This window comes from Diachasmimorpha longicaudata, chromosome 14, assembly GCF_034640455.1.
Source record: "Diachasmimorpha longicaudata isolate KC_UGA_2023 chromosome 14, iyDiaLong2, whole genome shotgun sequence".
NCBI lineage: Eukaryota > Metazoa > Arthropoda > Insecta > Hymenoptera > Braconidae > Diachasmimorpha > Diachasmimorpha longicaudata.
Window position 1 is genome coordinate 5,731,949 of NC_087238.1, and position 24,642 is coordinate 5,756,590.

General features: G+C 42.4%; 2 protein-coding genes across 8 annotated transcripts in view; one reads left to right on the forward strand and one right to left on the reverse strand.

Annotated features, from left to right (window-relative positions):
* Positions 1 to 22,100, forward strand: part of LOC135169256 (uncharacterized) — a 187,305-nt gene extending 165,205 nt beyond the window's left edge. For 3 of the 7 annotated variants that reach the window (XM_064134087.1, XM_064134081.1, XM_064134084.1), the window contains one exon: positions 20,641 to 20,775. Coding sequence is in view for 2 of the 7 variants with exons in the window: in XM_064134085.1 (XP_063990155.1) it covers positions 20,641 to 20,716 (76 nt within the window). In the remaining 5 variants the exon portion in view is untranslated. Of the gene's footprint in view, positions 1 to 3,560; positions 3,821 to 20,640; positions 20,776 to 20,866 lie in introns of those variants that run through there. The other 4 variants (XM_064134085.1, XM_064134086.1, XM_064134082.1 and 1 more) reach the window with 4 other exon arrangements.
* On the reverse strand, positions 3,853 to 6,488 carry LOC135169252 (protein hairy-like). The gene is made up of 2 exons (XM_064134074.1): positions 5,927 to 6,488; positions 3,853 to 5,677 (listed from the first exon to the last, which is right to left on the reverse strand). Exons 1-2 carry the CDS (start codon positions 6,173 to 6,175, stop codon positions 4,847 to 4,849), a joined length of 1,080 nt encoding a protein of 359 aa, XP_063990144.1. The 5' UTR covers positions 6,176 to 6,488; the 3' UTR covers positions 3,853 to 4,846.
* Positions 22,101 to 24,642: the final 2,542 nt, after the last annotated feature.

A 24,642-nucleotide genomic window follows, 5' to 3' on the forward strand; every position in this document is an offset into this window, starting at 1 on the left:
AACTATGGATTACTCTCTGCCAAGTATAAAAATACATAATATTATTCCGCGTACAGTGGAAAATTACCACACGAGGGGGTGATGGAAGTGTTCTTATCAGCCCGAGTATTATTCAAAACAAATGCATCGGAGCAGCAAAACTGCCCAGCGATTACAACAAGACAAATGTATTGGAAAAAAACAGGCGATCTATAAATACTCCTGTCTCTCCTCCTATTGGCCAATAGGCATCACTGAGTGCCCACCGATAGTATCGCACTATCGACAATAAAAGAAATCGAGAGAAAATAAATAAAACAACGTGCAGTTTCCATTATTCACGCGATTTAAATATTCTCACCGCAACTCCAACGAAATTTAAAATATATCATTTCTCACGGTACAATGGTACGGTGGGTGGCAGGGTGACAGGGGGGAGGAAGAGTGCATAATGAACAGGAGCAGTGAATTGTTGACACTGTGACACGAGTCACGTAAGCACGTGTTATGATTTTCTAATCAGCTCCGAGCGGCGAATAAAACGAAAAACAAGGGCATCAGATAAAAATGCATATCTAACCGTGGCGTCAACCTCAGGAAAAGACGGTGAGGTAGTTACACGTGTTTGGGTGTGCATATGTGTGTGTATGTGTAGGGTACCTAGTCGCTTCATAAATAACTCGACTAGGCCGGCCCAGTCTAGGTTTTGCTCTTTTGCCCACGCGCTAGCACTGCAGTGCGAACAAATTTTATCTAACATTTTAATTTTTCCTCCGACTGACTATTTAATTGTTATTTCTATAAAAAAACACGTGATTTGGGACATCAGATGGCTGGCGACTTAATTAATATTAATACAGAACGTCTATGTGCCTCGATACCGGACGAAAAAGAATTAGATTTTTTTTTACTGAACATTCCCTCTGGCTGTTGTAAAAAAAAATACCTCAATCCCCATAAATTCCCTCTCCCATTGGAATAAATTGTCAACTCAACTAATAATTCAACCTTGATGATTGCACATGGCTTGTGAGAGAGGGAAAATATTTCTGCCTCAGCGATTATCGCAGTTCGACATTCTAATTATTTCCCCTGCAGTACAGGAACTAAAATGACGAGATCGTGGGAAAAATTGCAATGTCGAAATACCAGTGCCTCCCCCTGAATAAAAATAATAACACCTCATTTCTTCCTACATTTCCTCATCTCATTAATGAAAAAACTAACGAAGCTAATTAGGCTATAACTCCAAATTGCGGTGATAGGGCGATTTTAGAGTTTGCAGAATTGAAAATTCCGGTAATTCCCGTAATTGACGGTGTAATCAAGCGAATGAAGGGCTCCTCAGACCCACCAGAATGCCGTGGAGAAAGGGACACCACATCCTAGACCGTTAACCAACCCTAGGAAAGGCTGGACGGGTCCATCAGAACCACCGAGTGCAAATAGGTCGCACCTGCCCTCGTTTGTACAACTCAAGAGCTTTTATTTTCTCCTACTCGTAAGAGTGGCCCCAATGACAATGTGTGCGGTATTCTCTCTCCCCCTCGGGTTCATTGACCTCACCTCTCACAACTCGCTCACTCTCTCATCCCTCACAACTCTTTTGTAACTGGGTACAATAGTGAGCAGTTATTAACGAGGGGATTAATTAGACGAGGAATTAATCCAACACAGCTAACGTCGCGTAACCGTGTTAATAGGCATGAGGTATTCTCCGATATGGAATTGTTAAATAAATTAATATGGTCGAGGTGATCTGCTGCACTTGGGGGTGTTTTGTTTAAATCAAAGTTTGAAGCGGGTAATTATTCAGGGGCCTCGTCTACGCTCATGACTAATGTAATGATGTTTTAGACCAGTGTAATTGACAGTTCATCAATCATGTTCATAAACGTCAGGGATAGAATTTTCATAATCCATTCTAAACGCATATTTTCAAAATTAACAGACAGGTCCTGATGGATCTAGGACCATCTCGCTGTTGGGAGCTTAATTATTCAAATGAGAAGAACAAGAAATGATAAGGTACAAATGGATGAACGATTTTCATTGGACAAGATTCTCCGATATCAAGACAACTGACGAATAATCAAGATAGACATTATGACACGTGACACTGTGTATTGCTACTATTGCTTGACGATCAACAGACGTATTTTTCGCTTCTTTGGCGTACATAGAATTTATGTACTGCTGATTATACAGTGTCTGGTATGTCGTAGGTCGCCAGACGCTCCGTCACACTAGTCATACGTCTGTTATCTCGGAAAATATGCATTTGTGACAATACCTCAATGAAAATGCATGACTAAGTCACAGGACGTTGACAATGGTGCTGCCTGTCCCCGAATTTTTATTCCGCTGAATATTCCGGAGTAATTTTCACGCGGAAATGAATTTTTCTATTATAATCGCTCATTAACGCTTCGTCTGTCGCACCTGAAGGGCGGGAAATATTTCATTCGATGTCGGCAAAAAATGTAAATTTATGTTGCACAAAATTTCATTGAACTTCGGACATTTCCACTTCATTTCCCCCGAAATCGTTGGATTTTCCTCGCGTTTCGTCGTAACTACGCAATCGCATAAATTTACATGAAAAAAAAAACGTTAGGAATCAATCAACTGATCAATACCTCGTTATCAGTCTTAATAACCGCGAATTCTCCTGTGAAAAAAAAAAAATTCACGCGTTGAACACGACTGCTAGAGCCCGCGAGTTGGACCCCCCACTAGCACCAACTCTCTCGCGAGTCGTGGCGCGTGTCAACCTTGCCTTGTCCTTGAAACCACGCGACCGCGACCGTATGCCACCCGAGCGCTTTTATATGCTACTAAGAGCCCCTTCCAGCGTGAACCGTAGCCATGCACTTCAGGCATTAGTACATTAATTGCGATTGAATTATTCTCAACCAAAAAAGGTGATTGAACACATCCGAGCATGTTGACACTGTCATTCACCTGAGCCCATTGACATGCTCCAATTTAAAATCGCTAGGGACAATTGTCAATGTTCTGTGGACATTTCTCACGGTCGCCCTGCACGCGAAGTCTAAATGCGATAATAGAGTTATCAAAAATTGAAATGATAGACGTATTTTATCGTTCGTGGAACGACACCAATATCTCTCAATCAGTCTGGATCCAAGTGTTCATTCCCGGGCAATAGAATTGATTGATCTGTTCGGTCTTATCGTGCGCACGATGATGAAGAGCCTTGAGTTTATTACTCAGACACTTGATAATAGCCACACGTGCGGCCTTTTCAATTCATAGAGACATTTTTCATGAGCCACTTTTGACAATTTCTCGTCATGTGTTGTGCACGCGACGCGTGTTGTGTGACGCACGGAGATATGAAATTTCTTGAAAAAGAAATTGATTAATGCGGTTATCAGTAGTTCTTCGACACCCCCAGGAATTCTAATCGTTAATCGCGTGAGCGGAGGCTCCACGATGACCAGGAAAGTGTTGATATTAATTTCGACTTCAGTCTAGAAAAATTGTGGACGTTATGGACTTCGTAATCAGATCATTCCCTTCAGGGAAAGTAGTTTTGTCTATTTTTTTTTTTGCAGGATAGGGTTCCGGGGTCTGGTGCCAGGTGGCAGCAGGGCTTTGGTTAGGGCCCAGGATTTTTCGGGACTACGGAGTGGGGGTAAGGGCCTGAAGGTTGGAAGGATCGACGCTGGGTGGCAGCACCTTGTTGAATCAGTCGCCCTGACTTGGCTGCGGAAGAAACTTCGAAGGGATCGATTTATTTCATGAAATCAATCTTATTCTCTCTCTCTCCATCGTCCGGGATTAAAAAAAAAATTTTTTATGCAAAACTTATGATGTAAAGGGTCAGGGTAATTGATTGACAATATATTATTTAAGTTTGAACAGAGATCAATATTTATTTGATACTCGTGAAGTATTATTAAGCGTGTTGTTCTATTATCGTCACATTAACCTTATAAACTCAATCTTCATTTCAATTTGCACTCATAAATATAAATAAGAACACTCTCTCTGGAAAAATATCACCTTCCATACAAATCTGATAAACATCCATAAATCCTTAAACGTAAATAGAATCTAAACTTAGTGCAATAATATACAAAAAGAAAAATTCCCCAATACTTGCATTCCTCGGTAATATTATACACACATTTGTATTCATTATTCAACACTCCTTCGGCGTTAACTACATCCAACCTCTATCTACATTACAAGAAACGCAAAAATGAATTAATGGAAGACATCGGTGATTCTTGTTGCGTAAGGCACTTAAACATAACGATAATTCTAAATCATCCTATGTACACCCACCAAACTCATCGTAATCGTGAAAATATATTGATTAAACTCATGGAAATTAATCTCAACCGAGGAAACTATGTACAAGGCACTGTATAAGGCACAGCCTCATAGGCTACTGACCATTGAAAAGAACAATCTTGACAGCGGATAATAAAAACTAACTCTAACAACCCTTAAACGCTTCCCGAGCTTTAAACCGTTGTTTTTATTTTTAAATAAATGTTAACGACTTGCGACGTAACCGACTAGCGGTTTCAGTCAGTTGAACCGAAGGGGATAATCACTTTGAAACGAACTGATACCAGACGATTTGACAAATTTTATATTCGCTATTCCATGGAGTCCAAAAAAACGTGTTCGAACAATTTCCCAGGACACCCCGAGCTATTTCATACACTCCAGAGTCCCTGGAATTGAACTGTTCGAGGGCTTTTGTTCCTTTCGTCTCGTGGGATTCCAATGTCATCGGCCGACGAAATTTCACGAGTGAGTTCTCCCCCCGATCGAATCACTAGTTCATCGAGAACACAAAACTTCACAGGTATCTCCAGGCTCTGGTTTACCAGGGCCGCCAGGGTTTGCCCTCGATCTCGGGCATGACACTCTTCCTCATGACAAGGGCGAGGGGTTTTTGGAGTGGTGGACTGTAGAGGGTCGCCCTTGCATCGAACTCGGGATCACTGGTGTAGCCATTCGCTGGTGATGTTGCAACATCTCGATGGCTGGTGGTGAAGGCCGGCGATTGCTCCCGAAAATTGGAGGGTGGTGCCTCAAAGGCGACAGGACTCGCTGCCGATGTCGATGTCGAGCTGGTTGACGAGGTCGACGACGAGGCTGACGCCGTGCTGGCTGTTCTCTGGGGAATCGGTATGAGCGTTGGCAGGGGTGACGATGGAGCTGGTGACGAGGCTGGTGATGTCACTGGGGTGGCTTTGGCACCTGCTGGTAAAACTAGGGCAATGTCACCGTTGGGGAGCCTCGTTGGGACCAGTTGTAGACCGGTACCGTTGGCATTTGTGAAGAATATGCCGTTGGATTGCTGCACTTGAATGCGCGGTGTTGTGTCCACTTGAGGGAGAATGTGAACCTGGAGTTGGGTTGTTGGTGGCGATTGCTGGACCACTGGTGGAGTTGACTGGGTAGCCGTTGTACTCTCTACTGGTCCCAGGCAAGATGCCAAGTGGGACATCAGACGACGTTTTACGGAGGCGTCCAGACCGGGAAATCTGCCAACTTCACTCGCGCACTCCGTAAAACCAGCGCGAAATTTGTTTAAAACTGATGGATCGGTCGCTGCTGCCAGGGCTACCTGTTGACGCTGGAGGGTCTCTAGGTGTTTCACTGTCATCTCAAGGATGTCTGCTTTTTCAAGTTTCGAGTGGCGCGCTGGCTGTAATCATAAATAGAAAAAAACACGATTAATCAAATGATTTTTCCCACGATAATTAATTTTTTTACTCCACGCAAAATTTCCCGTTGCTCATATTACTTAATTAGCAAGTACAAATGGACTTTGCAAATAACAAATCGAATTCCCCCCGACTGATTTTCGATTCTCGGAAAAATTGAAATTGCGCAGAATCGAACTGTCTGCCCTAATTAATGCTTACTCCCCTAGACGTGATATGAGGACACTTACGTCTTTTTTCATGGCATCCAGTATGAGTGTCTTGAGTTCGTTAAGACAATTATTAATCCTCGCTCGCCTTCTCTTCTCCATAATCGGTTTATTACTCCGTCTATTCTCCCCCGATCGTCTGGTACTCGTACCACTAGTATTAGCTTGCGCAGGCGGCTGTCCAGCCTCCTGCGGCACATGTGGTGCTGGTGGTGTTGAACCCACTGAAACACCACCGGATGGCATTGTAGCACCCACTCCAGTCACCATTGTTCAATATCAATGAACTTATTCGCAAAATAATCACTAATAAATTCCACTTCTTCCACCACTTTTCACAGTTAATCCAACAGTCGTCTGACTTGAGCACAAATTTCGTTGAAATTTAATCCCAAAACGTCCAATCAGAGGATTTTACAGTAATGAGATAATAATTCAGTCCCCGATGAGTTATTTTCGATCTTAATCTGTTATTAATACGATGAACGCGATGTAGATTCGACCTCTCGCTAAGCGCGCAAGAGCTCGACTGACTCAACGAGACAGCGAAACGATTTGTGTTGCCTCAGTCGGAGTGGAGGAGCATTGGAATGCCCCGAGAGGTAGCCAAAAGCCGCCTCAGGAGTGGGGAGAGACGATGGAGAGACCTAGTGGGGATAGCGCGCGTGACGTTTACCCCTGGATGGTTCGTGCATTTGTTACCCCCACTGCTCCAATCTTTTTCAACGTCACCGGAATTCCGACAGCTCCAAAGCGCCCCCCACCACTTTTTTTCGTGGATTACCCCCACTCTTGGGAGCCAAACGGGGACCCCCGTTGGATCCCCGTTGGGCCCCCCGAGGGCATGCGTGCCGGCGATTAATCGAAGGACTTCTCGCTTCGATGCTCATCGCCAAGAAAAACCGTATTTTGCTGGAAGAGTTTTTTCAAATTATTGAGAAAACATTATGCAATGGGCGGGGGCGGGATGGAGGGGGCATGGGCCTTGCGGCCCAGTAACTTGACGACGACAACTGCTGCCATCTCGGGGACTCGCGGGAGGTGCAGAGGTAATAGACTTATATCAGCGGATTTCATTTTTTCTGCTTCCCTCGAGTGCTGAAATAACTCGAGGATGCTCCGGGGTGTGGTGACGCGGAGGTTTGTTGGCACGCGTCGTTACTTCCTGTCTCGCCTACACTCCAATAAAAACCGTCAAAAGCGTAAAAAAAGGGGAAATGGAACAGAGGATTTAGGAGAACGAAATTTTCCTTTTTCATCACCCGGACGGCGGAGGGGTAATGCAAATGAGGAGAAGGGATAATCCGGAGTTGGCGGAGGAGAAGGAATACACAAGAGGTTTTATCCATAAAAAGAGACGGCACCGAGCGCTGGGGCATCTTCACTGGGAGAGAGACAGATCGACGTTGTCCGGAGTGGGCGAGAAGGAGAGGCTAGAGCCACGCCGCCAATTCAAGTGGTGGGAATCGACGTGGCGCGCGACAGACGCACACTCATTGGTCGATACAACTATATCCACCCCCACCAGGGAAAATACAACTGTAGTGTGTGAGCGTGCCGGGCGCGATCCCGCTCGTAACCCGGGGAAGGGGAAAAAATCCGTCAATTTCAAGTTCTAGCGTTTTCACGTCTAATGCGAGGCGTACGTAATCCCCGAGTACTCGGCGCCGCGACGCGTGGAACGACGTGATTTGAAAGATTTGGAGGTGGGATTTTTTTTTATACCGCAAATGGGGAGGGGGATGTTTGATTGCAGGAGAGGATATAGAGCGGATGAAGAAGGGGTTTGCGTTAGAGCTGAAACGAGTTAATTGTTTAATTATAGCGTACAGTGTTTGTTTAATTGGGAAATAATTAGCTACTGACTTTTCTTGGGGAAATGATAACTGCGGAGTGATGAATGGGTTTTAATGACTGCTTGGCGTCTCCTGATTTGTTTTTTTATTTATATATTGACGTGGGGTATTTTTCAAATGTTTATAACACATCTGAGTGCGTCCGTTGACTAGAGGGAAATTTACGTGGGGTCAGGGCGCCTTATGTTCTTATTTATTTATATTTATCCACCCAAGGAAGGTGTGGCACCTCAGCAATTTTCTGAGACCGAGAATATTTAAACAATTGTTCATCGGAAAACACAATAACGCGTAACTGGCACCACCTGGCGGTCCCTCGGCGAACTGTCGTCTCGGTCGGGCGAGCCGTGGACCCACGGTCGGATGAGATGTCCGCGTCGAATGCATCAGAGGTTCAACTACCCCCGAAATTCCCCAATTTCACCTACACCACCTGTCAACCCCTCTATTCACCAATCACCCCTGTGATTGCACCGCATGATAATGACTTGACACCACTTGTCCCTCCACCTAATGGCGATAAACGGACGTTTAGCTCGGCCGATGCTACTGTGCCCTCGTTGAGCGAATTATAAGAGCACGACTTCCGGTTTCGCAGGTTCATAACGGCGCACATCGCGGGCAATTTGCGTTAGCGATAGTTGGTTTAGGAATAGAATGAAAATTTATTCGGAAAATTCGGAGACAGTGGGAGCTACTTGAACAGCCGAGCGCGGAATGCGGTGAGCGGTTGTTAATTTAATTTGCAATAAATTTTCACGGGGGGAGGTGAACGTGAGGAATATTTGCGGGATTATGAGCTGCTCATGCTGGGAACCTTTGGTGGGTTTTCACGGGTGTGAGGGTAATATGGGGCACTTGCATTTACCAAGGGGGTATTATCAAACCAACAGTTTCGCTGGGGCGTATGAGTACGTTACCACCTGTTGTCGAGTGGGGAGGTTAGGGCATTTGATTCATTAGCTTTATGGGTACAAGTGCGTTTCGTTGGTGCTTTGCCGCTGCTGAGGATAAAGGCGAGACCGCGGCCCTTTACTCGTTACTATGGCCTGTGGTTAAAATGCATTAATTTAATGCGTCACTGCGTGTGGCATTCGGGGGGGAGATTGGCTTCTCACGTTGGTTTCCTTATGGTTGGGAAGGGGGGTTCATTTTGATCGTGAAATTAATTAGGAACGAGAGACTGGGGGAAATTATTCTGAAGGGAGAGGGCCGGGATTTGGTGGGATTTATGGGAAAAAATTGTATTAAAATCGTGAGTTTTCATGATTTTTTATATAAATTGAAAAGAACCATCGAATTATCCTTCGATTATTTATAAATAATTATTTGGGGTATGTTCATAAACACGGTTTTATTGGAAGACGTTAATTCTCGTGAAAAAATCCAGTATTTTGCAATTAAAACCCCAATTTATGGCCTTGAAAATCCGAAAATATTCCGTATTTGTGTATGAAGAGATCTTATTTATCGGTGGATCCCAGCAGGACGCCAATCTTGAATATTTTTGTTACAATGAGTGACAAAAACTCTTGCAAAATAATCATGCAAATTTTTTTCCCCTCTTCCATTCACTTTTGATGATCGACTTCCACCTTCACTCCCCGCCGTTCGCACAATTGCCTCCGGCATTGTTTGCACAACCGATAATAATGTTAAATTAGTAGTCGCTGGTTGAGAAAAAAAAAATGAGAGTGCACATGTGGTGCATGGACCAGGGGCCACTTTACGAGCCGCTCGTGGCCACGCAATCACGATCGGGCGGCCATACCGTTACAATCGCATATCCGAAGTTCAAAGGCATTTCGTTCGACGAAAAATGTACGTCAGTTCTCGACGGGACATACATGGGGACGCGATTAGAGGATTTCTAATGACTCCGTCGGGGAAATGAGTTGTTCATTTAATTTCCATAAAGTTTGTAGGAAGAGGAGGGTTTTACGAGCTTTTAGTCAGTCCCAGGGGACATTTTTTCACTCCAGTTGAGTTTCTCTTGATTTTTTTCCCCTATGTGCCCCTCGTATTTCATATTTCACGAATCGTGGAGTTTACGGAGCCAATATGGGGCTTTTTCCACTCCTCCGAACCCTTAAAAAATATAACCCGCAGGATCTCACGGGTTTTCCCGAGTTTTCATTTTATTTTTCGTGAAGAAAAAAATTGGTAAAAAATATATGACCAATTTTTTATGCTCAAAGAGACACTTTGCCGCATGTTTTTACCTTTTTGCTGGGCGACTGTATTTCACGTGGCTGTATTTTACCCTTTTTCTAGGGGAAAACATCCACCCTCACTCGCATATCCATCGGTCATGCTGAATAGTGGCGTGTTATCGAAAAAAAGTCATCCTCGTAAATATTTCGGACGAAAAATGTCATTGCTGTTGTTCTACTCCTTCAAACACGTTGAAAAAAATTAAAGAGACAGTTAACATCATAAAATCCATCGGTTGGAGGGTGAAAAAAAAATTGGAAAATTTGTTCTGGCATCAACTGGAAGTGAGAAGAAAAAAAAGGGTTTGGAAAAAAAATTTCGAGCCGACTAATTGGCAGTCATTGATGCTGTTCCGGGAGAAATGGAAGGGGTATTCTCATCCCTCGTGACTACGGGGGTTCCCTGAACGGGAGCCGTTTACCTGCACGTGCAGAGTAAGTGAAAAATGACAATGTTGACAGCGCTGTGAAGGGTTTCGCTGAGAATTTTTTTTTAATTCACGTGACATTGACAAATATGAATTTCTAATGTTCTCAACTCCAGTTCAATCGGAGAAAGGAGATTGATAATAATAAAGCTTTGTTTATGAACGAAAATGGAAAGCTACAATATACCCAAAATTTCGGCGTCGGGTCTGGGTTTAAGTCGAATTACTGGGATTAATGGTCAGAAAGGGTTACCTGGGGACAGCCTGTTTATGTAAACAGCAAATTGAAGGTAGAGGAATTTGCAAGGTACCGCAATGAATAGGGACACGCTGCCGGGTGCCAGGACAGTGATACGCCCCCCACCCTGTCCCTAAAGGGGTAATTCCAAAACCAGAACAATTATGGTGAGGTACCCATGGGGCTTGAGTTTCATGAAAGGATTAAGGAGCTCGGAAATTTAGAACTTCTTGGGAAACTAGGGTCCTCGCCACGCGTCACCCAGGTCTTCATAATATGCAATTATCGAGAATTTTGGAAATTTAGGGTTGACGTATAAATTTCAACACCGACCCTTTCATTCATAAAGCATTTGAATCCATATTTTCTTTCCAGCGAAATAGTGAAGCATTTTAATAGGAAATGTACGATATTGTGAATTAAATTGAAAATTTTTGGAATCTATAATTAATTTGCTAGGAATAATTGATTAATTATGCAAAAAAGTGGTGGATTAAGTCAGTAATCAAGTCAACTATTCTATTCAGAGGCTCAAAAAAATGTAATTGATTGTTATTGGTAGGTAATGTATTAGCATTTGTTAGTCTTAATTATTATTTAGATGAAAAAATGGAGAAATCAATGAAAAATATTGAAATTGAGTTGACAGAGGCCTCGGCAAATGACTTTGGCCAGTGTTGACAAAACTACCACCATCGAAGGGGACTTTACCTCATGGGGTTGGCCAAATACTAGGATTTACCTCTTCAATTAGGGTTAACTCATAAAGTCTTGTAGAGGTTCCCCACGTCCTTGGGTAGTTGAGACCTCTGGGACCCCTGGTTGAGTGAGGTGTATGCAAATGGTTGGGTTGTAAATCTGATGGATTACGGTGTTGGCTTCACCCATACCCTTTACGACGATGACCGAATGCGAATCGGCCAGACAACTCGATATCGCCCAGTTCACATCCCTTTCAACAAATTTTCTAGACAATGGGCCCGGGTATTCAATGGCTGAGGCACGAGGGTCTTCTCGTCGGTTCAGCTTTTCCAGGGTAACACTTGTGAGGCATCAAGGACTAGTTCAAATTTTATGTCACGTCCAAATACACGGAGATGTTCAGTGAAAATTGGGGAATTGTTCACGTAATTTGCGCTGAGAATTTTTTGGTGGTTTTTATGGGAATGGAACAGGAGAATCCGAACTATTGTCTCGTTGTTTTTTTCGAGGACGTAAAATTTTAGGGAGAAGTCCGGAATTTCAGTCACGGAATGGTAGAACATTCGGCAGACTTCGATTTTCCGATTGAAAAATCACAAACAATTCTTCTGAACAACCTCGTGAGCGCTCGTCTCCACTAGAGGCAGACGCTAAAGGCCAAGACCTTCAGGCGAACCCCCTCGTAAAAAGGCTTGGCCACCATAAAAACCGCTAGTTTGGCTCGTGCAGCGAGAAAAAAAAATATCTCCCTCTCGTCTTCTTTTCCCTTTTCTCCTCTTCCGGGCAGAGCCCGGTTTCAATAAACCGATACAACCAATTCCTCTCCCCGTTTCACCAGAGGATACGACGAAAACCGCAAAATATTTTTCCTCACTTCTTTCATCTCAACCCCAGGTAAAAAAAACATGGTCGTTATGGGAAGGGGCAAAATACGAAGAGGCTCAAGGCCTCTGGGATGGGGTGGTAAAGCCATAAAAAATGCATTCAGAAGGGTCAAGCTCTCACAAGGGGTTGTAAAAGGGTGGTAAAGGTGGGGGTAGAGAATCGGAAAAGCTTAAAATCCCTTCATAAAATTTTTAAAATCTCAGAAAAAACTCATAAACCCGTACGGCATATTTTGCGCATTTTTTTTCCCTTCCTTTCTCCGAGATGTTTTACCTGAAGGGCTGTAAAAGAGTTGTAAAGAAAAAAAATTTTGACTTTCTCTTTTTCTCATTTTACTGCTGGTTATTTTGTTATCCTTGAAAACATGAGGGGGTAAATGATGAGCTGAGGGGGTTGTAAACGGGTTGTCTGGGAAAATCCACGTTTCGACCAATGGGATCGGTGTATAGTGGATTGGGGGTGGGGTTAGAAAGGATTAGGTGTCGGTTACTTACCAGTCTGACACCCCTCTCATCATTGAGGAAAGGGAGGAAACCCGTTATTGGTGATCAGTGAGGTTTTACTACTGGTGTTTGCTAACCCGGTCGCCAATAGCCCTTTTTATGTTGCCTTGTATTTTTTAAAAGGGGTTTTCCAACCCTAAAACACCGGGACGGCACGCGCTAGCTGCTGGAGTTGACACGCGACGGATTCGGAGGAAAAGGACATGGGGTTAAGGGATTTTGGTCAACGAGGGTGGGATTAGTTGGAGAGGAACCTTTCTAGTTGAGGGGCCAATTTATCCGATTTTATATGCGGACAACAAATGACAATGGAACAGGCGGAGGAGGGATTAATCGACTCGATAGGAATTTAATGTCCAGTAAAAAATACATTTTGCGGTTTTGATCGGCAAAAAAATTCAAAAATATAAATTTTACGTATCTGATTACGCTCATTGCAATAGAATGCATGACATAGTAGTAATCAGATAAAATATTTAGGATTGTTCGGTGCGGTGTAAGGATAATAATTGGGGTACAACCTGGATAAATAAAAAATTCCAACATGAGTTTCCTCTTGAAATTCCGGGCACTTTGCGTGTCATACTCTGTAGAAATCCGATTAAATACGATTTTTAAGGTTCCGTAGAGTTCCCGCCGCAGGGGTATCGCATTGCGTCTCACGTCTGAACGACTCCAACTCATACTCATCTACACGGTAATATCGTCCACTTGAGTAGAAACGAGTTGTCTCTCACTCTCTGGGAGGCGGCTTTTTTCTTTGTTCAATTTGCGCATGATTTGACACCGGGGTGTCGTGTTACCGAGTTATTTTTGGGGCTGCGCGTGGAATCATCCTGACAGACCCGATGGAAAGTGACCTTTGGCGCATACGATTGGTATCAAAAGTGACGGCTGATGGAGCGGTGGAAAATACGTCCCCCTAACTATCCAGTGAAAATTCCAGAGCTGAAAAATCACTCTTACAGAGCCGACATCATCAATAAAATTAATAACAATAATTTAATCGGTAATAAGTCTCCCCATAATGTCCCCAGTAATTTTTCGCGGGATTTTCTTTGAAAAATATTAGTCAATTACAATAAATTCAGTATGAAACTTCAAAAATACTTGATCAGACATCATGAAAAAATAATAATAATTCTGTACACCGCGACCCATTGGCACACACGTGGGCGTCCAATCGTATGAGCCGGTATCGTGTGTCTCGTGGAGACGCGACTACACGAGAATTCCCATGGGACCGAAGCGATTAGGCACTGTCCGCGGGGGGTATCAACTTGTATACAAAACTACTCACTTTTGTATCTTTTTCATAAAAAAAGGAAAAAAATAAAAAAATAAAAATCCTACACATTCCATGAGGTGTAAAAACCCAAAGGCGATTACGAACGCGCGTGGCGAGAGCGAGTGGGCGAGGAATCATCGCTGATACAACTACAACATCCTCTCGTTTCGATTACTCTTTTGGAAACATTTTTAACCTTTTCCCATCCTCCTCTCCCTGAAGTCCGACTGTAAAAAAATACGACCGTAATTAATCAAAAAATTAATTCCCAAATTATGTTGATGAGAGGGTGAGAAACCAGCGATTAAACCTGTCTTGTCATACCTCAGTAGAACAATAATTTTTATTTTTGTCTTCTGTCGCAGGATAATTTAATTGGCTTTCATGTTCTCTCCTCTTTGTAGTCACCCAGTGCCTTTGCAGAACAGTATAATAATAGTGATAAAAAATATATCTCCGTGGCAATAAATTAAATTGATTAAATCGTTTCAATAAAAATTCACTCCACATCGAGTACCACTGATTCCCGCGTGTTGCACTTTCCAATTTCCATTTGCGCTTTCCGTAATCGAATTCTGATGGTTATTTTCAACCCAGAGTGAAAGAAAGAGAAGAAGCAAGCGAGCAATCTGTGCAGGTATTTCGAATTCAAATTCCAATTCACCCCCACCCCGGATATTCTACTCGTAATCGATACATGGCCAGTGAATTTTGAGTTTCCACTGGGGGTTCTCGCTCCACATGGGCATTCCAAATAAATGTAACATCTGGCTAAATTGAGGGGGTGGAGTGGTGGGACTCAATAACCGAACGATCGCATGACACGAGCCCTCTTGGTTATAACTTCTTCCATATTTTTCCCTCACCCCACAACCCCTCGCCCTGTCCCATCCTTTCCGCCTCGCACGCACCCCTCTTGACTATCTCTCTCACTGGAGTCTTCAATATACCCTGGGCGACACGGTCGCAAGCAATTTTCCTGGCAATAAAAACAATTCGCACGACCTTGCAGTAAAACTACGGCGAACAATAAACTGTTTACAAAATTAATTTTACTGCTCGAACGATGGCGGGTGCGGGTCGAGGCGGGAGATGACGAAACGACGACCACAGATTGAAAATTAAATGTTTATAATAATTAGGGGATGAAAAAAAATTTGTTGGTGTGAAGGATTCACTGATTGAGGGGGAGACAAAAGTAGAATTATTATTAATTAAAAAGTAGGGGTCAAATAATTGTTAATAAGATGAATTACCAATTATGGGGCATCAGAAATGATGAAAAAATTGTAAATAAATGAGAGAAAATATTATTAGCTCTCAAACAATTCCCATTGTCTCCCTTTGTGCCACTTTGTCCTGGAATTCTCTCGTGATTCTAGAGATCTGCCCACCCACCCATGACATTCTCCCCTCTAAAACGTCTGAGTGAGAATGTATGAAATTATTATGATAATTCCTCGATTAATTTTGAGACAGGAAACTCCAGTAGCTGGCGATGCACATAATCCAGGTCTGAATGGGGCTTAGACTACCCTTTCTTAGCGACTGGATATTCCCATGTTCCCCCTCGTCCATGGTTTTGAGAGTCGTCTGGCGTATTAAAGAGTCCCTGAAGAATCCTCGAATCTCTCGGACAAACGGATACGAGGGCTCAAGGATAAAGGCGATCGCCATCATTAATATTGTCGGATTAAACCGACGGGAGGCATTAATCCCACCCTGGTTATAACCATCGTGACTTCTCCTCCTCGTCTTCGGGTTCAGGCATCCAATTGGGCCAGTTGGGAATGTCAGCGATGCAGAGATGTGATAGAAACCCCTCATTTCGAATTACAACAGACAAACAAGACATCCATCGGGGAAAAATCACAGGCAAAATTTGTAAAATATATTTGATGCCCCACGTGTGTTCACAATTTCAAACGAAATGTTCACCACATTTCATTCAGCCAAAATCGTGAGAAGATGTAACGATAAAAATGAAAAAATACCTGAGAAATTCTTTTGAAAAAAATCATCAATTCAACACAGGTTTTAATTTATTTGCCTAAATAACTGACAAACATGTTAAAATTATGGATCGATTAGACCCCATCATCTACCGGCGATTTCACACAGCAGTGCGACTACTTCGTGTACGCATTTATGTTAATTTTTTTTCTTCACGGTTAACATCAGTAAGATACCGGTGAATAAAAATTTATCACCTTACACCAAATGCCGTATTCGAGTGGAATATCCACCGAGTGGGGAAAAGAGACGAGTTATAACCGTGTGTGTGAGCACTTGGGGTCTCAGGTTGTACAGGTGCGCTTCACCCCTCCGGCCGCCCCCCTCACACCCCCCCACTGCGTGAGACATGGATCGTCGTTTCAAGTATCGAATGGGAAGCGATATCGCTTATGCTAACCGTTTGGCATGTTCCAGGCATCAGAAAAATGTCCACCTTTGTATCAACATTTTCTCGAGTAACTGCAGGATATTTTTCTCCCCCTCTAATTTTCTGAGGGGAAGGAGCAGGATTTTGGATAAAAATTCACCCTCCACAGGACGTAACGTGGGATGACGTGATAATCAAACACTTTTTGGCCCAGTTTTGGGGGGAAAAGGTTTGGAAGGCGAATTTTTGCGATTAAAATGACCTTTAGCCCTCGTTTCACCCCCCGAAGGTCTAATTGTTAATCCAAAATTTATTTTCGTGTACGAAATGCATCTTAACTCAATCCTTCCTCAGTTAATCCCTGGTGTCACTCCTCATTTCTCATTCCGAGTTTTTCCATTCATTTATTTTCATCTCCCCGACGGTAACTTCAATTAGCCTTCCCCCATCTCCAGGGGTAACAAGAAATCAATTAGCATTTCCGTAAGCACCTCTCCCAAAAAAGCAAGTACACTGGTATAAAAAGTCACTTTGTTAAAATGTACATTTCCCCCTCAACAAGTCGACAATTTTTTAACCCCCTCGTTCTCCCTGAAATAATTTACTCATTGAAAAACAGGTTTTCCCCGGGGGAAAAAAATTAGACAATGGAAAAAGTAACGAAATCCCGGTGTTTTTCTCTTGAGAAAAGGCGAGAGGTTGCGAGCCGGTGGTTTTGGTTCGTTAACTTGGTGAGTTCTCGGCGTTAATTGTGGGTAGCCAAGTGTCTAATAGAAATAATATGATAATTTTCATCGAGGGGGAAGCCACTTTTTCAGGGTATAGTTGCGCTTTGTCTAGTGATTTCTACCCCGTCTCAACTGGCCAAGTTTATTCCGGTCTTTTTTTTTTTATTTTCGGAGTCAATATTTGCCGACAGAGGATGCACCGGCGTCTTTTCAACGGCGGTTTTCATGCTAATTTTCTACGAGTGCTGAATTACAGTTGAAATCAAATCAATAGGGGAGAGGGATTCTGTTTACCTTCACGAGTTGTTTCCCACCATTGAATAACATTTAGGAAGAGGGAAGGACGTGATAATGTTGAGTAAATACATCGAAGATTAATTCATATGAATTAACGGTATGAGCGAAGGGAGAGGGGAGGGGGAGGGGAATTCTTTTTAATTATGAAATACTGTACCATCTCATCAGATTAAAAACAGAAAAAATGCGTGTGGGGGTTTTCTCAGAGAATTGCAAACTAATTTAATCCACAGAACGCAGACTTTAATTAATTATTATGTCAATAAATTCGAATTTAATCACGATTATTTTTACGATTATCGCATTCGCCCACATCAGCTGAATTCTTCGAGTCTGTGAGAGGAACCTATCAGGTTAATACCTGACGTATCTGATGGTTAAAGAGACAATCATATCTCCCTGGAGGTCCACAGGGTATCCAAATGCTCCCTGCGGTTGTAATCCGGTCATATTACCCATAAAAGGAACATTCTGAACCGATAGCTGTGTCAGTACTTCGACTTGAACCTCATCAAAGTCGAGGGAATAGACATGCGCACGTTTAAAGAGCTCTCGATTCTACCGAGTGATTATCTCACGTTATGTTCACACGAACGAGGAATACGGAAACGACTTCTCATGTCAATCTCGTTAGACTGCGGATGGGAAGCAGGTGTATCATGAGGAATAATCACCAATTGATTGCGGCTTCTGCGTGACATAATGACGTGATTATTGTCGTGGAGGTAATTAGGAAAATCTATCGAGAAAAATTATTTTTTTTCATGAGAAGTTTGAGGGATTCAAATCAATCATTTTACTATATCGTACAATTTTGTCTCTTCGGAAAAGCTTTGATGTCATTGACAATTTGGTTTTCCTGTCAATTTGACAATTTTTATTTCAATAATAGCATTTCTGTAGCCATTTACATACCGCAAATAAATATTCATTAGTTCTCCCTCTCCCTTTTCCCTTAAACAATTCAGTAACGCACCATTATGCAAATCCATGGCTACCAAAGAGTCAACTTTGAAAGTCATACATTGGATGTATGTGGTGACACGGTAATTTGCATTCACGATTCATGTAATCTTCCAGTTTAAGAGATATTTTTTTTTTTCAAATGAATCAACGCCCCTTTTCTCACCGCAAACAGAATCCGCATTTTCCTGTACGTTATACCAACTGAACGTTGACTCTCGATCCTGGGTGGTCAGCATAAATAACGTGAATGAATTTTCTTTTTCTTTTTTACAATAATTTTATCACTGGTCCAAGAATTATGCTAATACCTGGAATTACGTTGTGTATAATTGATATTTATAAGCTGAAGGGGATGCACGGATGAATCGAGAAAGCCCTTCTGGGCAAATCGGATCCTCGCTGTACTTTCATCAAGACGTATCTATCCCTAATTCAGTACTTGAGGATTCAGGGTATCGATGGTGATTGCAGACGCCCGTTTTCGGCAGCTCGGAAGGCCCAATTACCCGGGAGACAGGGAATGGCGTGACGAAATTTTAATGGAGTATTATTTCGAGAGATGACCCAGAAATTGAGGGCCTCGAGTACAATTTTTTGGTGGATGAAATCAGGGATCGAATTATGATTTTCATCATCATTTGATTCGAGTTCTTGATTTGTTCTCGGGCTCTTCAACGAAAATTGGTTTTTTATTGAGTTGAAGAGGAAAACGTGTCTATTTTAGGTGGAGAAAAATATTGTCGATTAATTAATTTCTGATAATTAATACAATTTGATACGAACGCCTATCGGGATGAACATACGGGGCATGACTTATGGTAACTGTCTAAAAGGCAAATGTACGCCCTCGAGAGACCCCGTTGGGTTAGGTAAGGTCATCAAGTGTGGGAAACGTGTACGCGTGCTTCACAATGACGTCAGAATAAAAAGGGACTTGAGTCACACCATGATGGTTGGCCAGCAGTGGTTAGTATTATAAACGCCGGCATAAGCAATGAGTCGTAAATGCCTTTGTCCAATCGAGCCACTCGAACGTTCTCACTCATATTTTTTTTTTTTTATTCTTCGAGAATAAAACTACGCTGATGCCACACGACAAGGACCGTTGGGGCCTTTTAATTGCCCGGATCAGACGCCTTGTCTCGCTTCGGGTCGTGTGGGTCGAATTTTTTGTAACATTTACGAGGGAGTTCTAGTCCCGCATGAATGTTCCCACAGTTTTATTGAAACATATTCATGAAGTTAAATATATTCTCGCGGTGATTGCGAAAATGTATTTTCTATTTTTTGAATTTAAGAAAAAATTTATGGACTAGAAACGCAAACGTTCTTTCGACCCCAATATATTTGAATAAGTTATTTTTCTGTGTTTTATAATTTTCTTCTGTCCATTTAAATGGCGATTAACATCATTACATAGTTACAAACTATTCTCGGAGGACCTCCTATAAATTCCGTGTAATCCCAAGAATTTTACAATGTTCAATTACCTCAATTACCATTCAATTACGATTTTTCCTCGACAGTAGAAAAAAACAATTTTCAATAAGAAAATATTACTCCGGGAGATCGAGTCACGACTTCCCCAGGAAATTCTATTCCTCCTCGTGGCGTAATGTCAAGGTTCACGATGAATCGTGTACCACGTTTTTCACGCGAATTATTCATTCAACGAGAAACTCCATACCCAGCACATACGCAGCCCCATCGATCAGTCGAGGAAACACTAATGTTTCAATCCCATGCGCTGAAGATGTCTCCATAAAAAAAATCATTCATTTTTATTCTTCAATCTTGAGAATTCTTCAATTCCCGATGTCGAGTGTTCCATTCACCCGAATCAACACTCATATTTTCACGTCTCCCCTCGTTACCTGGGTAGATTGAGACACAGAGTCGATGAATACTGCTTACCCAGTGTGGATTCGAGTAAGATCGAACGGCATCGATACTGATCGGCACGCCAGATGTCTTGTAAGACGTTGGAGATCGCTTGAGAGGGAATAATTTAATGTTATCAAGGTGCTTGAGATGAGAAGCAGGAGACAGCCGTGACAACGAGACGTTGCGTTGAGTCATGACACAGAAACAATTCCTTTCACGTTGGTGGTGAGATGTCAAGGGTGGGGACCCGGTGAACGGGGAAAAGGGGGTGAGAAAGGTGAAGTGCAGAGGTGGGATTACTGGCAGGGTCGAATGCCGTGACGGAACTGGCAGTGGTATGAAGTTTTTATTTTCTTGCTTTCAGAATTGAAATGGTGATGCTGATGATGCTGATAACGGAATCCCATTGGAACAAATTGGGGATGAATTTTCTGGAATAATTCCCCCGAGTCCACTTGAGGGGTAAAGGACAGGGGAAGTGCAGACAGGTGATTTGAGGTATTTTTGATTTTTTTCATTGACTGAATTACTCGTCACATTTTTCTGTGAGAAAAAATTAAGTGAAAACATTTCTCATATTTTTTTTGCAGGAGGAAATAAGGGAAAGGTGAAAGATTAACCATTTTCTTGGCGATACAAACAGTGTTGTCGTCAGCGGCGTGTGTCGCCAGGGCGTATTAACTTAACGAGTGACGGCCCACGCGACGCTTCTCCAGAAGGGGTCAGGGGTTAACCAGACGTGAGAATCCTACGGTAACTGCATACCAACCGTGCAAATGCAACTTGTTCTCTCATCTCACTTTTTTTTTGTCCACAATTTTTTTGCCTCTTGGTCTCCACCAAATGTGCAATCACCGAAATTTTTATGAGTTACAAAAAAGGACACTCGCTGGGTCTCTCGTCGACGTTTTTGTGGAACCCCGTGGAATTATACGTATATAAAAATGTAATTTCTTGGGTATGTGACTATCGTGTGCGGTCCTCGCGTGTGTGGCCACATCCTGAAATTTTCAAAACAGTCAATGGGATGAACTGATGTCGGACAGTATTTTCAATGTGACATTTAAACGTTTTTTACAATCATTCAATTAATATGTGACTGGGGAATTGCATACGATGTTGATAGAGCTATTTTGTATTTGTTATAAAATAATGAAGCCAGTTGTGGCTCAGGGAATCGTCTCGTGCCTGAGGGAAAATATTTCTGACACTTTCACCGGCGGAAAAGGGTAACTCCAACAGTTCCCTCGAAATGTCGATTTTGGGGTTAAAATACGGTACATATTTTTTGCTGTGAAAAATTTTACGGTACGTCCAACTGCACTATAAAAATAAAAGTGAAGTTGATTTATAAGTTTTCCGACAGAAGACTCCTTCAGGTGAAAAGAACGGTGTATTTCTTCACCCTTTGGCTGCACCTCCACGAAGGTAAAAGGGTGAGAAGGTACAGTAAAAACATATAAAGTCACAGGGTGGTTTTATGAGGGGCTTAAACCAATGTATTTTTAACTCGTTGGACGTCCGTCTGTGTTTCGTCTCGTATTGAGTCAAAATATTGCTTTATTGCGGGTAATTTTGATGTTTCCGGATGGAAAAAAAGGGGTTTTCGTTGCAAAGGTTTTCAGCCTCAATAATTCAACGGCTGAAAAAAATGTACCGTTTAAACCGGAGGGTTGAGTGACCATTTCTCCCGTTTAACTTCAACGTTTTACTATTGGAATTCCATAAACTTTGAAGGGTTATTGCCTGGGGGAAGGGTAGCTCAGACGAAAGCCTTTCCCTCCGGAGGAAAAGGGGCAAATACATACGGCTGTTGTAAACTTTCTTCGTCTGACCATTTTTTTTTCACCACTCCAACATCCCAATCTTGACTCCCATATTTCCCGTGTATTATTGTCTGGACATTTCGAAGGGTTGGAGACACCATTTTGTGTAAATTGTACCGCTACGGGTTACGGTGCGTTCCACTGATTCTGTGACCAAACCCGCATTCGGGAATTTTCAAGGGGGAAAAAAATTGAGAAAAAAAAATTGACCTCCTAACCGAGAGTTATTGATGGTTAAGTGAGTGACACATTTTTCGGAGGGGCTGGATGTGCGGTTGGAGTTTCTGAGAGTTTTTTAGAGTCCAAGAATATTATTTCCCATTGAAAAATAATTTTTCTGAAATTAAAATCTTCTTAAGGGAAACAATTTAGAACTAATTTCCTTCTCAGCGCACACAGCCAGCCATTAACCCCGAATTTTCTAATTAACATCTTAAATGAGATGTCTCGAAGACGATTTTTTATACTGTACTTGCTGAAATTTTTTTATTGAAGTCTAGTGCACTAAAATTGCTGTATAAAAACCCGCTGAATTTGCTCCTGATGTAGTAAAACTTGTGCGAACAACTTAAATTATTCATTAAAATCAGAAATTACAATCATAGTCAAGTTTTAACGATTCATAAACCATAATCCTCCATAAAATCTGAAAATAGTTATCCCAAAGTCCCATAAAAGTATCTAAAAATTTTTTTTATCGTCGAGTAGTAACCGCCCACCGATACAAATTACGCACCGCGGTAGCAGCCTATGTTCCGCGAACGACTCGACGACGACGCGAAATAGGTAGTTAGGTTTGCTGAAGGGCCCCCGCGAGAAGGATGAGACGTGTATAAATATGGTTGAGAAGATTTGACGGCGCATTAACTTTCAGTTAGCTGCGAACATAAAAGTATCGTAATTTTAATCGCTCCCCCGTCATTTTGTACCAACCTCCCTGATTCCTTTTAATGCGAGCGGCATGGGAGGACGCGTTATTATACGTAAACTTTTGGATGATTCAAAGTGGAGGACCACCAGAGTTGAATGCCGGCGAGATGGTGGGGTGTCATGTCCCGTATGAGACGAAAAACCAGTAACAACAAACGAGGTACGTACACGCCGTCAACCACTCAAAAACGCATTTGCCGGACAGGCGAGAGCATAATTCATCAACACTGTGGGCGGAATTAATATCGAATTACCTGATTACATAATGCGTTGGGGAGATCAAATTGAAATTATTGACTAAATTGCAGAATAGATATTTTATTTGAATAGCGTCGGAAGAAGATCTTCCTGACGGAGATTTTAGGAAATATCTTTGTCGAAAATATTCTCTTCGCAAAAAAAAATAATTCGTCAGCAATTTAAATAATTAGGACAGATCAATCTGCTGATATTTACCGCACATTCAAATCCCAACTGGGTTTTTTTCCACAAAATTCTGGCTGAATTACCATCCAATTTTCCGTCCAGGGAGACTGCTTCACCTTCAAAAAAATCCTCTCTGTCGTCCGGAAACCCGGAAGGACCCCTCGCATCCCAGAATTACGTAAATCCCTCAATGACAGTCCCCCCTCCCCCGATCCGTAAAATAGCGGTAAAGAGACATAAAAATTTTCGCTCCAGTTTCGACCGCCGAGTGATTGACGTGAAAAACACCACTAAAAAGTCCACGTAAATAGTCCGCCGACCTCGAGAAAATATTCAAAGAAGTTCCTAAGAGGGCCCGAAAAAGTCCGAATATAATTATGGTAACAGACCTTCGCGCACAATAGTCCATCGTCTAAAATGTAGCAACGAGAGCAGTTTTTTTTCGGCTTTTTTGGAGGGCCGCAGAGTTAGGTAAATCTGCGGCGTGAGGGATGTTGACAGTGGGCTCGAGCCCGAGGTACCGCCAATCATAAATTTCCCCCAAATATCCGTCGAGTCCAGTTTTCCCGGCACAAACAAAAGCTGACTCGATCTAAACTGTAACAGTTGGAGAAACGGATATTTGCCTGCTCTATTGCTGTGTTACGGTTCGACGTAATAAATTATTTTCACCGAACGTTTTTCCCTTGGGCCATTGTGCTAAAATTGGAGTGAGGCCCGTTACGGACAAACGGGTTAAAACATTGTAAACCGATTTCAGGTCTAATTATTTACAGCTAGACCAGAGCGCTGGGGATTTGTTCGTATTTTACGGAAAAAATGCCCCACAAACACGACCGTATTTTTGAGGCACGCTTTATTTTTATGTAAAGCGATGACAAAGAGGAGGTTTGGGCCTTCTGTGAGGGGCTCTAGAGAGCTCAGAATTTTTATACCAGCACTGAGCTACTTTTTACATTTCTCCGATGAAATATTTTTCAAGAGAACTCTCGTTCTTCCAGGAAATAGAATAAAATTGGCGATTTTCCAAGAGATCGCGGAAATTATCTCACACACTACAGTCACAGAAATCCGTATCGTGAATCAAGGACAAGCACGAACCTGGAGAATTTCCAAAAGTCATTATTTCCTAAATTCCTAATAAAATTCTCCAATTAAAAACAGTCACTTTTATGGTCCATAAA